The 13,469-nt window shown below is 41.7% G+C and overlaps 1 protein-coding gene across 1 annotated transcript; it reads right to left on the reverse strand.

Moving 5' to 3' along the window:
- Positions 1-147: 147 nt before the first annotated feature.
- Positions 148-10,981, reverse strand: LOC115590760 (DEP domain-containing protein 1A-like). The gene is made up of 12 exons (XM_030432141.1): positions 10,767-10,981; positions 8,725-8,990; positions 8,459-8,603; positions 8,154-8,278; positions 7,783-7,913; positions 6,772-6,819; positions 6,295-6,432; positions 4,881-5,882; positions 3,248-3,420; positions 2,867-3,043; positions 2,011-2,217; positions 148-1,719 (listed from the first exon to the last, which is right to left on the reverse strand). The coding sequence occupies exons 1-12, from the start codon at positions 10,818-10,820 to the stop codon at positions 1,591-1,593; spliced, it is 2,595 nt and encodes an 864-aa protein (XP_030288001.1). The 5' UTR covers positions 10,821-10,981; the 3' UTR covers positions 148-1,590.
- Between the last annotated feature and the right edge of the window lie 2,488 nt (positions 10,982-13,469).

Consider the following 13,469-nt stretch of genomic DNA (forward strand, 5'->3'; position numbering starts at 1 on the left):
AAGGGCACCAGCTTAATATGGAAGGTGACAGGATACAGGTTATATAGGTGCCAGTCTGATGAGCCTGGTATACTTAACATGTATGTTCAGTATTTCAGGCACGTTGCACAGATCATTTCACACACACAGAAACATGACTGAGGAATATAAATAGAACAGCTGAACAGGTTTATTTCCCAGGGCTTTGCATAGTAAACAATGTAGAGGAGGAGTAGAACTGAGTACAACACACTCCTCTGTAAAAGTCTTTGCCAAAAACACTGCTAATGAGTGCGTTTATGGTTAGACACACACACACATACATACATCATCTGATCTGAGGTATCATATCAGGGCAGAAAATATTCTTCATATAAGATAAATAAAAAAAAGAAAAAAGAGAGGACAACTTGATCTTTTGAGTCAAGCTTGTTACTTTTCATCAGACACGTGACATTAGATGGGCTCTGTATTGCACCTCATCGTTGCAGCCGACCGCTGCTTCATTGCTTGCAAATGACTGGTGCCGTAGTTGTTAACACTTTATGAGGACTTTGTTAAAAAGAAAAGAAGTGTTTTGCCCAAAACATGACCGGTGTCTGGTGAAACCTTTTTTAGGAAGTCTAACATGCATTCAATATGTATAAATTAACAATTCTGATGATTGGAATAAGCTTACTGGCCGTTCACAATACCTCCATCTAGTGCACAACATTTCTAATTCCAGAAAACTAAGCAGGGGTGGGTTCAGGATAATCAAGTCGTATCTGGAAATAACTGACGTCCTGAAAAGAAAAGCTTATGAGAAAACCTAAAACATGACTGCTTTTAAAGATAAAAAACGTACCACACAAATAAAAGCAAGCTAAAGAAGAAAAAAAAAGTCAAAGGACAAGGATGAAATGTTTGTGAAAAAGAAACGTCTACAGATGACTTTAAATAAAACTTGAGATTCTACGACATAAAATGTTTAGTAAAGTCTATAAAAAACAGTTAGCATGACAAAAACACTTCAAGACAATATCTAGCACTTCTCCCAACATCAGCATTCATATAAATTAAGAAATCTATAATCTAATCATTCCCACATGGATCAGTGATCTCAGAATTGAGCCTAACTTTTTCTCCCAATGTGAAGTTTGCTCTCACACGCACACGCACACACACACACACGTCAGTAGTAGTGGTAGAGATGACAGGTTAGGGAAAAATAAAAAAACAGGTAAAGTTGAATGATCCAAATGAACGCGGATGTTACTAGATACACAACATTTTATAAGACACCCTGCTTCATACAAACCCTTTATACTTGAACTAATACTTGAACTAATGTCAACTGCTCTGCTGTCAACGCCAATCCCAAACGTACACACACACACACACACACACACACGCACACTAACCATTGCAGAAGTCTTCAACCCTGAACTGAGTCATGTTGGCACATTAATGAGACACAACAGGAATAACCATAAATCAAATGTAACAAGAAGAAGTTGATGGCTGCAAAGAGGTGCATTTTCCAAATCTCTCAGTATCAGTGCAGTAATAGTGCGGCAAAAACAAGGTGAAGACTGTGACTTCTACAACGGTGACACCTGTAAGGTAAGTTTAGTTCCTGATGCTGAAAGCTTTGGTCTTCTTGATGTTGAGGAGGGGAGGTTTAATCTTTGGTTTGTTGCTTTCGCTGTGTGAGGAGGGGAACCGACGGCTGTAGATGTCTGGGTACTGCTTCTGAAACTAAAGCAAACACAAGAAACGTATGACTGAGTGACGGCCTTTTCACATCCAAGTCCATGAGGATCCAAACAGTGTTGTTGTTGTTTTTGTTGTGTGTCAGAGGCAATAAACATGTTCAACACTGGTTAAAATGGGACCTTGAATAACTGCAGCCAGGGCTTTCCCTGTCTCTAAAACTCAAAGGCAGGTCACCCTTGTATCACTGGCTGCTGTATTATTTTAACAAAAAACAGACAACATCCATATCTTTCCTAAACCGAACATATTGTGAAATACTCGAAACTTTATTACCTGTTTCAGTTTCTTGCGTCTGTCCTTCTCACTTATGTGTTTGTCTGTCAGCAGCATCTCCAGCAGCTCCTCCATCGCCTTCTGGGAAGCTTCCAGCTTTTGCTGTTCAAACTCTGCACCGCTAATCTGATGGCAGAACGCGTAGATGGGCATTGGAACGCAAACCGGCTCGCTGCCATCAACATTAGAAACACCATCGAGGGGAACCTGCGTCAGGAGAGGGAGAAGAACATCTTTGTCTGCACTGATTTACTCTATATTCAAAGCAGTTGAAGCTGAAGTCCAACTTTGGTCACAGCTTTTGTTTTCATGAAGCTATTCGAGCCTTTACATCACTCACATTTTGGCACAGGCAACTGATGACAAATGACATGGTCTGCAATACTTTCAGCTACATATGTGCACACTTCATGCAATGTTTCGCAACATTTCGGTTTACAAACACAAAGTCACGTACAGGAGATAAATAAACTCAAAACTACACTGAGTATTTACTTTTTTACACTGTATATGTAGACCAAACAATCTAGCCGAGGTGCCTTTTAACAAATATACCGTATTACATATTTTACTACTGCATGAGTTATCTGTGTATATGGTTTAATTGGTTCCAATTGTCCATATGCACCCTGGATGCTGATGTAAACTACTGAAAATGAGTTAGGGGGTATTGGGATGTTTTAGTGCTTCACTTGATTATTCTGAAACATACTGAAATTTGATTTTTTAAAAATATTTTTGGACCCACTTCATTTGACTTTTATTGCATTTCCATGCACATGTACATATGCACCCATATCCCAATATCATAACTATTTTTGAGTAGTATATGTACTGTAACAGTTTACGGGCGTACCTGTACTCTGCGCAGGTACTGTATATGGTCATTGATAGCATTGAGCAGGTACTCCGGGACTGACAGGATGCTTTGGTGATGGTCCATTAGAAATGACACCAGTCTGGTAGCCAACAGCTCGTCCAGATCACACTCCACAGCGCTGCCCAGGACGCAGCCTGAAAACGTGTGAACCATCTGAAGGAGAACAACAAAAAAACAGGGCGAGAGAAAGGGACACAGGTAAATAAACACCAAGACGAACACAATGATTAATGCAAAGAGGAAATGAAAGATCAAGGATGAAATGTCATTAATCCCCTGGAAGTAATTAAGTGTTACAGGGGAACAAATATGCCGGTTTGTTTGCAAGTTCCATATCGCGTCAGTTTTGTTCCCCACCAGTGTCCGGGTGCCGATGGCGGGGTGGAGGCGGGGCATGTCCACGTTCTGGCTGATGCGTGACATCATCCTCATGAGGAGCTGCAACTTTCTGCGGGAGGCGGGGGGGAGGAGGAGGGTGCAAAGCTGCAGGGCCTCGATGGCGACGCGCTCACACTGAGGCTGCAGGAGGCCTATATACACACACATGGTCACACAGTAACGATGATAGAAAAACAGATGAGTTCTTTGATGCAAACGGTACAGAAACAAACGGCGGTAGAATCACTCTGTGGCCACATTCATCCATCACTGCTACATCGCATTCACTAGATTAGACAAATGGATGGATGGATGGATGGATGGATGGAAGATTAATCAACTACAGCTATAGAGCGACATCAGTAAGGTAAGACTTATAAACTGTGTTATATGTTACAGTATGCCCTAACAAAGCATCCCATTTCATAGCCCTGATCCAAGAAAGTATCAGTGCATACAAGGATATTACCTGGAACGGATCAATTCATAATACAGTCTTTAAAGGGTGGAATGGGGGCGACATCCCCCTTGTTAGCAAAATGACCGAATGTGTACCGCTGTCTATGTCCGCACCCAGATGCCAGCCTATCCTAACCTTCAGCCAGAGACAACAGTTGGCGAGAATAGTTGAGCCTTTAACCAAAAATGGACATTCTCTCCACTTGCAGTTTTGAAACAGTATGTCTCACATCTGCGACCACGGTGGTTATTAAAAGCAGCAATGTGATGCTGGGCAGCAGAGAACATAGCCGCTCAAATCTGGACTGAGGGCACAGGGAAAAATTTAATATGTTAGAAAATATGATGTTCTGGACTTTCTCAGGTAGAGAACAAATTGGGCACTCTTAAAAATGAGAAAATCGCCTACAGGTTCCAGGCTATATACACACGCACAGTACGTATATAAAATGGATCAGGGCTATCTGGTTCACTGCTTTGAAAACAGAACAATTTTAAAACTCTCAGCTTCTTTTTACGGGTCTCGCTACAGTCATTGTTTCTAAAGCCTTTTTTTAAAATAATGTTATTCCCCGTTTTGAACTTTATAAAGCTGCATGGTGCAAACAAATGAGTTTCTTTCTCTTTTTAAACCCCTTTTTCTTGACTATATTTTACTATTTGCATAATAGAATCTCTTCTTGTGGGGAAAATGTGACAGAAAGAAAAAATATGGAGACCTTTTTCTTTAGCAGGTCTAGTTTGAAAATTCTTTCACTTAATTCGATGAAGATGTGGCCAAGCACATAATAAAGAAAAATCAAAAGAAACAGAAAGGAAACATGAAAGAATGCCACAAGAGCGAGCAACTTATAATAAGCTGCATACCTTAAACAGCCCAATGTAAAATTTAACAAGTTGCACACAAGCTCTATGATACTTAAACCATTACTTTCATTGATTCCTTTGTTCTCGGTCACTGGAACCTTGGAATTGTTAAATAATGAAGACCAATGAGTAAATCATCTTGGGTCCACTCTTCTACTTTACAAGCAATTTCATTTCTATTAAAACATCTTGCATAGCAGTGACGGTTAGATGTTAGATGGAGTTAGTTTGATTAGACATGGATAGACAAGCAGACACACAGACAGCTAGAGGGAAGGGGTCTTACTGTGCTCAGGTTGGGATTGTGGGGGCTTGGAGCTGCTGGTGGGCACACAGACAGGCGCTTTGAACAGTGAAGCGGGTCGAGACTGCTTTGACACATCCAGAGAGCTGAGGCAGCGTCGTACAACAGCAGGTGGAGGAAGCGTCCAAAGAGTGGAGGTACTGGAGGCGGGTCTGGGCCCGCTGAATGCTGTAGTAGCATGAGACCCTTGTACTTTAGCCATAGCGTGTGAAGAGGAGAGAAAAGGATGATAGGAGGAAGAGGGGGGGTGACGGGAGGACCATGAGGGAGGACGTGAAGCTGAGGAGTGATGCGGCTCTGCAGGAGTGTTCACGTTAAGACAGCTGGCTGCCCGGCCCCGCCACTTGGTCTCCTTGACATCCTCCTCCTTGGTTTCCATGACAATGTCCAGACAGCTGCCTACGCTGCGTGGCCGCAAGGAGTGTGACCTCCGTGTGACTGACAGTCCCGCTGCAGAAGCTACAGACAGCCTATTTCTGGTTGTACCTCCTTGAGCATTTCCATACGTAATGGGGATTGCTTTGGATGCAGACGGAAAGTCTGTACGACTGTGGAGGGCTGCGATGGCAGGGCCGTCATCTTGGCTCCTGTTGCTATAGGATGCCAGGCTGTCATTGGACAGGAACAGCTGCTGCCGGGTGAGAGGGGCGGAGTCGTCTAACATAGTTTCCAGTGAGCAACTCCTGGTTTGAGGCCTCATCGAACCAGCTGTGCTCAGGTTCATGCAGCTGCCCCCTAACTGACCATCGCCTTCACTGGTCATGCCTCCTTTCAGCGCCGCCAGCCGCGACTGAAGCTTCCCGCCAAGCACCTCTCTCATCGGCGACTCCGTCTCATCGCATGTCCCCTGTCTGATTAGCGACAGGAGGAGACACTCTGTGGAGCGGAAAGATGCCTTGGCTGGAGGGGGAGCTGATGGGAGGTCAGACTTCTTGCGTTTCCCACGTTGGTGTGTGGTGGGCGCTGCAACGTACCCACAAAACACTGAGAGCGGATGCAGAGACAGAAAGAGAGCAAAGTGGTGCAGGCAGAGGGTCAGTGCAAGCAGACAGCGAAGGGGAGGGAGAGGGTTTAGTTACTTTAAACACATCCTGTTGATACAGAACCATCAGCAGGTCAGAGACAACACGTAACACGCATACACACACAGAGAGTACAGCTGCTCATACGGCTGTTAGGACTCCACAAACAAGAGACAACAACCAAAACCTCTGTTAGCAGTCAAAAGACACTGTTGGAGGTCAAAGCTCGGAACCCCACTGTGGGGACAGCATGTTCAACAAGATCCTGCAGACAAACCTGTTAGTTTGAGCATCTTTTCCCTGTAACACTTCAGCAAAGCCTCCTAACGGCAATTTCAGGTTTTAGCCTAATGGAATGAGCCCACAATACCTACCAAGGACGTTGATAAATAGTTCATAGAGTTCGTATGTGAGCAGTGGCTGCAGAAGGCTGTAGAAGTAATCAGACACTGTTTTGAAGACATCTCTCTCAAAGCCGGGATAGGACGGCTGTGCGTTGTCGTACTTCGGCCCTAAAACAGATAGCAGGTTACGGCTGCGTTCATGAGAGTGAAGGATGTTTAACAGCTTACACACTTCAAATACATTCATAATCCCAACACAGACTTATGTATGAGTTTCAATCCTCTAATTTACATAGAATTCTAAATAAATACATAATATTGTTCAACTCTTTACTAATTGTTGCACAAAATCAAATTGTATTAAAACCCAATGACATTACTGTGAATATGCAGTACATAAAGTCATTCTGTAATGTTTGTCCAGCTTTGGAAGGTGAAAATGAAGTGCTCAACTCTTAGTGGTATTCATACAGGACAGAAATGTCTAAGGAGCTGGTTGGGACTCACAGTTGGCCAGGCTCTTCATGGCAGATAAAACCCAGTGTGGAAGGTCATCTGGAGAGATAAATAACATGTTAGACTGGTTGCCAGTTACAGTACATCTTACTCCTTGTGGGTTGTAGGTCATATAGTCGATGCTCATATTTTAGTGCATGGCGGACCTGTCTAACACATCAGCATTGGAGGCACAGGCTTTGGATTAGGAGTAGCAGAATTTGAGATATTCACTGCCCACGGCATCTTTGGACCTTTCAACCTGACCAGCAGGATCGCTTCAGGGCGCAGAGGGAAGAGTCTAGATAAGAACCATGCTAATCTAGCCTCGATGTAAGGCTGCTCCTGGTTCAAAAAGAAATGAATGGAATGGGACTTAAAACAACGGGAGCTTGGCAACGAGAAATCTGATTATCAAATGAAAGATATCAGTTACCCGTGGACTCTTACACACAATGTTGTTTAGTCATGCCTTTCATGCAGCTTCATGTCTCAAAGCGTTTCAGAAGCGCAGCATCATACCTGCCTCTTGTTGTTGTTTTGCTTAAATTGTGCTTATTTCGTAATTTTTCCTTTATTTTTGTGCTTCTACTATGCGTGAGTAGACTATGTAGTTAGATTGCTCTTCTTGACTTAGGAGTTTTTATTATTATGAATATTATTAATATCTCGAAAACCTGGATGCTCTCTGCCGTTCTGCTGTCTTACTTCCTGTCTGGCTCGTTCTGCTCTGTGCAGCTTGACACATTTTCTGTCTGCTTCCATCGAAAATAGACTTGGTAGGTAATCTCATACCAGAGTAGAGAGCTGCTTCTGGGACACTATTGACATGAGCTGTGGTGCAGCTGTTAGAGACACAATCATTGATCACAAATGCTACGGTCAGCTCTGGCGGCTGTAATGTGCTGCACACAGGTCTCGTTGAATCTGCCGGTTAGGTGAGCTGAATAGGACAAACCTGAATACCACTTGTAGTTCATAAAGATTTTTTGATGCTAGTTTACTGTTGATGTATAAACCCACTTGTCTTGTCGTCCAGCGTGACCACTCCGTGCTTGTTGACTTTGGTCATATTATGGATGATGTTCTGGGGGTTCACATGTCGTTGGTCTAAAACTTCATCAAGAGATGCACAACCCAGAATCCTCTGCAGGCTGAAACACAACACAAAAGTTTGAGTGACTCAAAAAGATTCTTCATTGCCATCTGCTTTCTGTACTTCATGCATCAGATTTACTCTCCTAACTGATTCTACAGGTTATTTAAAAAAAATGGAATAACATGCTCTGTGAAAAACCATTGCATTTCAATCTAATCATAATATAATAAGCCATACTGTAAATGTCTGACACAAAAAGGTAAAAGATTTTTCAGGTCAATGTGTGTGTTCATACTGGGTCAGGGTGATATCTCTCCAGATCTCCTGTTCATCCTCCACGGTCATCACTCGCCGCTGCCCCTGTTGCTCTCCGATTGGCTGATTCTCTCCCTCTGCTTGGAGGGCAGGATCTTCATTTTCCTGGAAGTCATAAAGAGAGCATGAACCACCACCACACACTGTGTTTTGTTTTTTGTTTACATATTTCCATTTGACTGATTGGGGAAGTATTTACGTCAGTATATATATATATCTCACTTTTAAGATTAATTCTATAGACACACAATATAGATGGAACACTTTATGTCCAATCCAGCTCACCTGCGTCTCCCTCTCCTGCTTCTTGAAACTTCTAAACTTGAAGAAACCTTCTTTGTCCCTGAATGAAGGCCTTTTCTTAATGGAACCAGGGGCCGAGGCTGGAGCTGGACAAGGAATGGGCTTAAGAGGAGAAGTGGAGGGGAATCTGGAGGAAAGGAGATGAAATGGACTGTAATTTTTGTGGCTGCGAGCACAATCAACATCAATCTTTATGAATATTTTGCATGCTTTAAAATGTTTATCTAAATAACTAAAAAGAACCTTACCTGTACAGCGTGTTGTTGTCCTCCAGATCCTCCCTGCCGAAGCGACCCTTCACGTCCTCGATCACATGGTTCTTCAGAAACTTCTTCAGGAGCTGAACCGTCTGCTGCCTAGTGACGTCGGGGCCAAAATTGCTGTTGCTGAGGAGCATCTGGTGAAGCCAATCTATAGCGGCAGAGGCTGTGAAACAGGAGGCATAGTGCCGGAAGTTCTGCCGGTGTTTCCTGAGGGGCATACCAGCCCGAAACAAGCGAGTCACCTCATTCCACTGAAACAGGACAGATAGTTTAGTTGTAAATAATGTCTGACACTGTCGAATTTAATTGGGTGCACTTTAGCAAAAGGGTTCACGATAATTGGGTATCAACTGACATGGTTTTGTTCAGGGCTGACACAGCTCATTAGTAATCAAGGGGATGGATAACTGATATTTGGACCTGATAAAGGTCTGCAATTGCAGTAAAAATCGAAATCTTTGTGAAAAATTGAAAATGATCTGTGATGGAATGAAAGTACACACAATTGATGCAAGTACAATTTAGAGGTGCTTGTACTTCACATGAGTATTGCCATTTTCTGCTACTTTATACTTCAATTCCACAACATTTTAAAAGACAAATTTTTTTTTAATTCCTTTTTCACACCACTGCATTTATCTGCGGATTCAGTAATTTACTCAGTAATTGTACATTGAGATTTTGTATAAATAATCACCAGTAATTTGGATAGAATGACTAAGCGGGTAAGGGAAAGTGTAAGAACACGTAAAACAGTCGGAAAAGTTCCGAAAATTAAATCACTTTACTGATATATAGTCTCCCACCACAATATGATAGACATATTGTCCAGCACTCATTTTTGGATAAACAAGTTCATAAACAATGAAGACAAGCAAAATAGAGAACCAAGCAGTGTTGGAATTATTAGTCAATTCATTGAGTAGTGGTCTAACAGGGTTTAAACTCCACTAACACCTGTAGGATAAATAACACATATTACACATTACTCTCAGACCAACAGTCTTGGCCTGTGGCCTTTCTCAGGGTATCCAGGAGCCACAGGTCAAAGATTGTTGTAAAGTTTGTCATCGTACTACAAGCGTTGCTGACCAGCTGGGATTTTGACCCTTTAAAGACTTGTTCTCCTATAACGCTACTTGGAAGTAGGTGAGGTTGTAGATCTGGCCTGTGAAACATTTCCACCATCTTAGGATATTTCACAAATCAAGAGATTGATGCAAAAATTGATGGACAATGGAAATGATGTTGGCTGCAGTCCTAGGACCGAGACACATCTGACCCATGTACTGTCTCTGTCTGATCAGTCCCAGCCTCAGGTCACAGTCAGACTCACTGTTCAGTATTTAGTTGTCTGACTTCACCACTTCAGATATAAGTCTAATATTGAGAATTAAACTTAGCTTGAGCTGATACAATTGCATGAAATTGGTTTGTTGACTGATGGAAATTTAATTAGTGTTACCAACAATTTTGATGACTTCTGACATCTATTAATGAGCTTTAACTTTAGTTAAGACAAATGACAATTGTTACCCCGTCAGTTATGTTTTTTTTTTTCCGCTCCTCTGTGACAGCAACGTTTGTTAGCTAAATACTGTTGCGTTTTGGACTTTTGGCAGAAGAAAACATTTTAATACCAAACGACTAAGGTATTAATCGAGAGAATAACGCTGCTTAGTGAATTCATGCTAATAAAAATAATCGTTAGCTGCAGTTTCAAAAATCATTTTAGGGCTATCTTATAGGAACAGCCACATAACTTTTCTGGATATAAACTTTGCTAAATTAACGTTATATCAATAATGTAAATAGTTAAACAAACCAACAGTTGTTTTAATGTCCTGAAATCCGGTTGACATCCTTTCGACAACTCCAGGGTGAAGTGTAAAGCGGATTTAAACACGGCTGACAGCTAACTACAGCGCTGCCGTTGACGATACCTTCTCGCATGAACTAATTAAGCTAACGTTAGCTGTTAGCACGCTCCAGCTAGCTAAAGACCCGACCAGCACACGTTAACTTACCAGTTTTGTGGCTCGGTAGGGTCCAGGAGTGATAACATGAGAACTCATATTCATCCCAAAAACAGACAGCGCTAATGTTTAGACTTCATCAGATGTAAGGAGTGTAAAGATCCTTCAGTCGGATAAGTATTCACGGATGTTTTGCTACCGGCCAGTGAACGGCAGCATTGATGAGACTCGGCTCTGCCTGGCTGAACTCCGTCTGTTCAAAATTACGAGCCGTGCGCTTCTGGCACGGGATTGGACGGCGCGCCGGTCACGTGGTCAGCCTCGTCTCGAGGAGGGTGGAGAATCAAAACAAATGGAAGGAAGGAAGCAGAATGTGTTGTAGCAAACTGTACTCAGTGCACCACCCTCCTGTTCTCAGCCGCTGCACAGCCCTAGAACCTTCTAGTTTGTATGAAGCTCATTTCAGACAATTCAGATGAAAAAAATAAAATGTATTCATGATAAGAATTGTAAATAAAATGTCAATGTTGAATGTCAAAATATGGAGCTGGTATTTGAGAATAATGAGAAACCCGGAATAATGACTGACTTATCTTAAGATAACGACCTAGTATCTCAAAATAAGAAGTTTGTGTCTCAAAATAGTGACTTTGTTCTCTCAAACCAATGGAACTTTCTCCAGATAACAAGAACTCAAAATTATGACTTGGTATCTCTGGATCATGACTAACTTTTCTGAAAATAATAACTTAATATCTGAGAATAATGAGAAATTTCCCCAAAATGATGATTCCCCCTAACCCTTTCTCAAAATAATAATTTAATGTCTAGAATTAAGGAGAAACTCAAACTAATGGGTTAAACCCAACTGTAACTTTTGTTATATTCCATCACTGCTAAAATGATTGATGCTGTAATGCGTACACCAATGTTGCAGGTGGTGAAGTTGGAGCTAATTGAATAAACTTTATCAACCCCGATCAATGAAGTCTTGTCTCATGAACCTAATATGATAATGAAATGCTCTGTTGATCTGAATTTGCAAATTGACACCGGTTATAGATATAGTGGAATATAAAGTACATTTCCCTCAATTGTGGTGGATTTACTCAGCTTAAAGTAATGACTCAGTATCTCAAAATAAGAAGTTAGATTCTGAAAATAAAGGGGAATTTTCTCAAAGTAATGACTTAGTGTTTTATAATAATGACTTATTTAAAAAATAATGGATGCTTGGCTTTTCACTCATCAAAATGGACCTCCATACATTTGCCTAATGGAACGTAATGAATATGCAACCATGGGGAACAGTTTCTTTGGTAGTATGGAGTTTGTGACTCTCACTCACTCAGGAATTTACATTAGCATTTCTTAACAGGTCTCATGGGGCGATCATCAGTTAAAAGCAAAGAGAGAATGTGGTGGGGGGTCTGACAAAAAGACAGTGGAGGTTAGAGACATTTCAAAGGGATAGATACTGGGAGGATGGGTTTGACTCAAGCCACCGCTATAGACATGCTAATGACCGCAAACACTACACCTACAAAATACATCCAGCTTTCCGCTTTAAAAGTCTCCTCCAGATACGTTTCAACTTATTTCTTAAGTTGAAGTTAACTTATTCAAGATGAGTCCAGCTATTTTTTTGTCCTCCTTATTTTCCACTGAAAAATCTAGACGCTTTGAGCATGCAAATAACATGTTCACCTACTGGATACAAGATGCCTCTCACTTCACTCTCAAGTCTATTCTCAGAGAATGTTAGTTGCATCTTGAAATAGCGTCCCGACTAGTTGTGAAGTCAATGCAGAGAAGCCTTCCCTCTCACCTCAGACTCTGCTCGCCCTTCTTTCTGCAGAGTGAGAGTTGAATATGACATGGCTGAATGATTTTAGAGTAAAATTCACTTGAAGTCACACACTGACCTGAGGAGCTGTGGTGGTTTGCGGCTCATCACCACTAAAACAGAGCAGCAACGACAGAGACACATGAGGCACAGAGTATATGTGTGGTTATGGAGAGACGTGTGAATACGTTGACAGAATTGAACACAGTTTGGATCAATGAAGCTGTTATCACAAACACTCTCACTCTTTGGACTGTGAGGAATGTGTACAAATGAAGGGTTCTTGAAAAAACATCATGTGATGTGTATCTCACAGTAGGCACACCTGTATGTTTGTTCTTTCTCTCTGCAAATGCACACCAACAGCTGATAGAGAGAACACATTTGTCAGTCTCGTGTGTGCTATTTCGACGTGACTTGCTTAAGTTTGCCATTACAGTGAGTTATGATGTCTAACTAACTGACACGTCTGACTCATTTGAACCGAGGCAGCCAACAGCACCAAAGTTATTTGAGCGATCATCAGTTTTTCTTGCGTTGTCTTTGTGCCATTTCATCCCATATGTTTATAAGTCATGTTTGAGTCGCATGTTTTTAAAAAAAAAGGAAAATTGTCCCTGTAGCTCAACACTTCCAAGGCACTGAAAGACCATTACACACTTTGAATCAATGCACTGTGCAGGCTTGTACTGAACTCCTGAGCGTGGCTGCCCCCAGCTGGTCATTGTGGGTACTTTGGTTTAGAAATCTTCACTGAATATTTAATAGTGTGGATTCAATTTACATATCAGCCTTCTGTCACTATTTAAGAAAAAGTCCTTTTGCCAATGAAAAGTGCTCTATAAATACATGAGTACTATTTACTTTATCAAATGATGTTCAGAATGTATCCACACTAAGCTTGTGAC

This window comes from Sparus aurata, chromosome 11, assembly GCF_900880675.1.
Source record: "Sparus aurata chromosome 11, fSpaAur1.1, whole genome shotgun sequence".
NCBI lineage: Eukaryota > Metazoa > Chordata > Actinopteri > Spariformes > Sparidae > Sparus > Sparus aurata.

Bases quoted from the DNA above. Each gene is read 5' to 3' on its own strand.
- LOC115590760 (XM_030432141.1), bottom strand. From the start codon at position 10,820: ATGAATATGAGTTCTCATGTTATCACTCCTGGACCCTACCGAGCCACA. The intron at 7,914-8,153 runs GTATGAACACAC...GTTGTGTTTCAG, and splicing joins AGAGATATCACCCTGACCCA to CCTGCAGAGGATTCTGGGTT. The intron at 6,820-7,782 runs GTGGGTTTATAC...TTATCTCTCCAG, and splicing joins CACGCTGGACGACAAGACAA to ATGACCTTCCACACTGGGTT.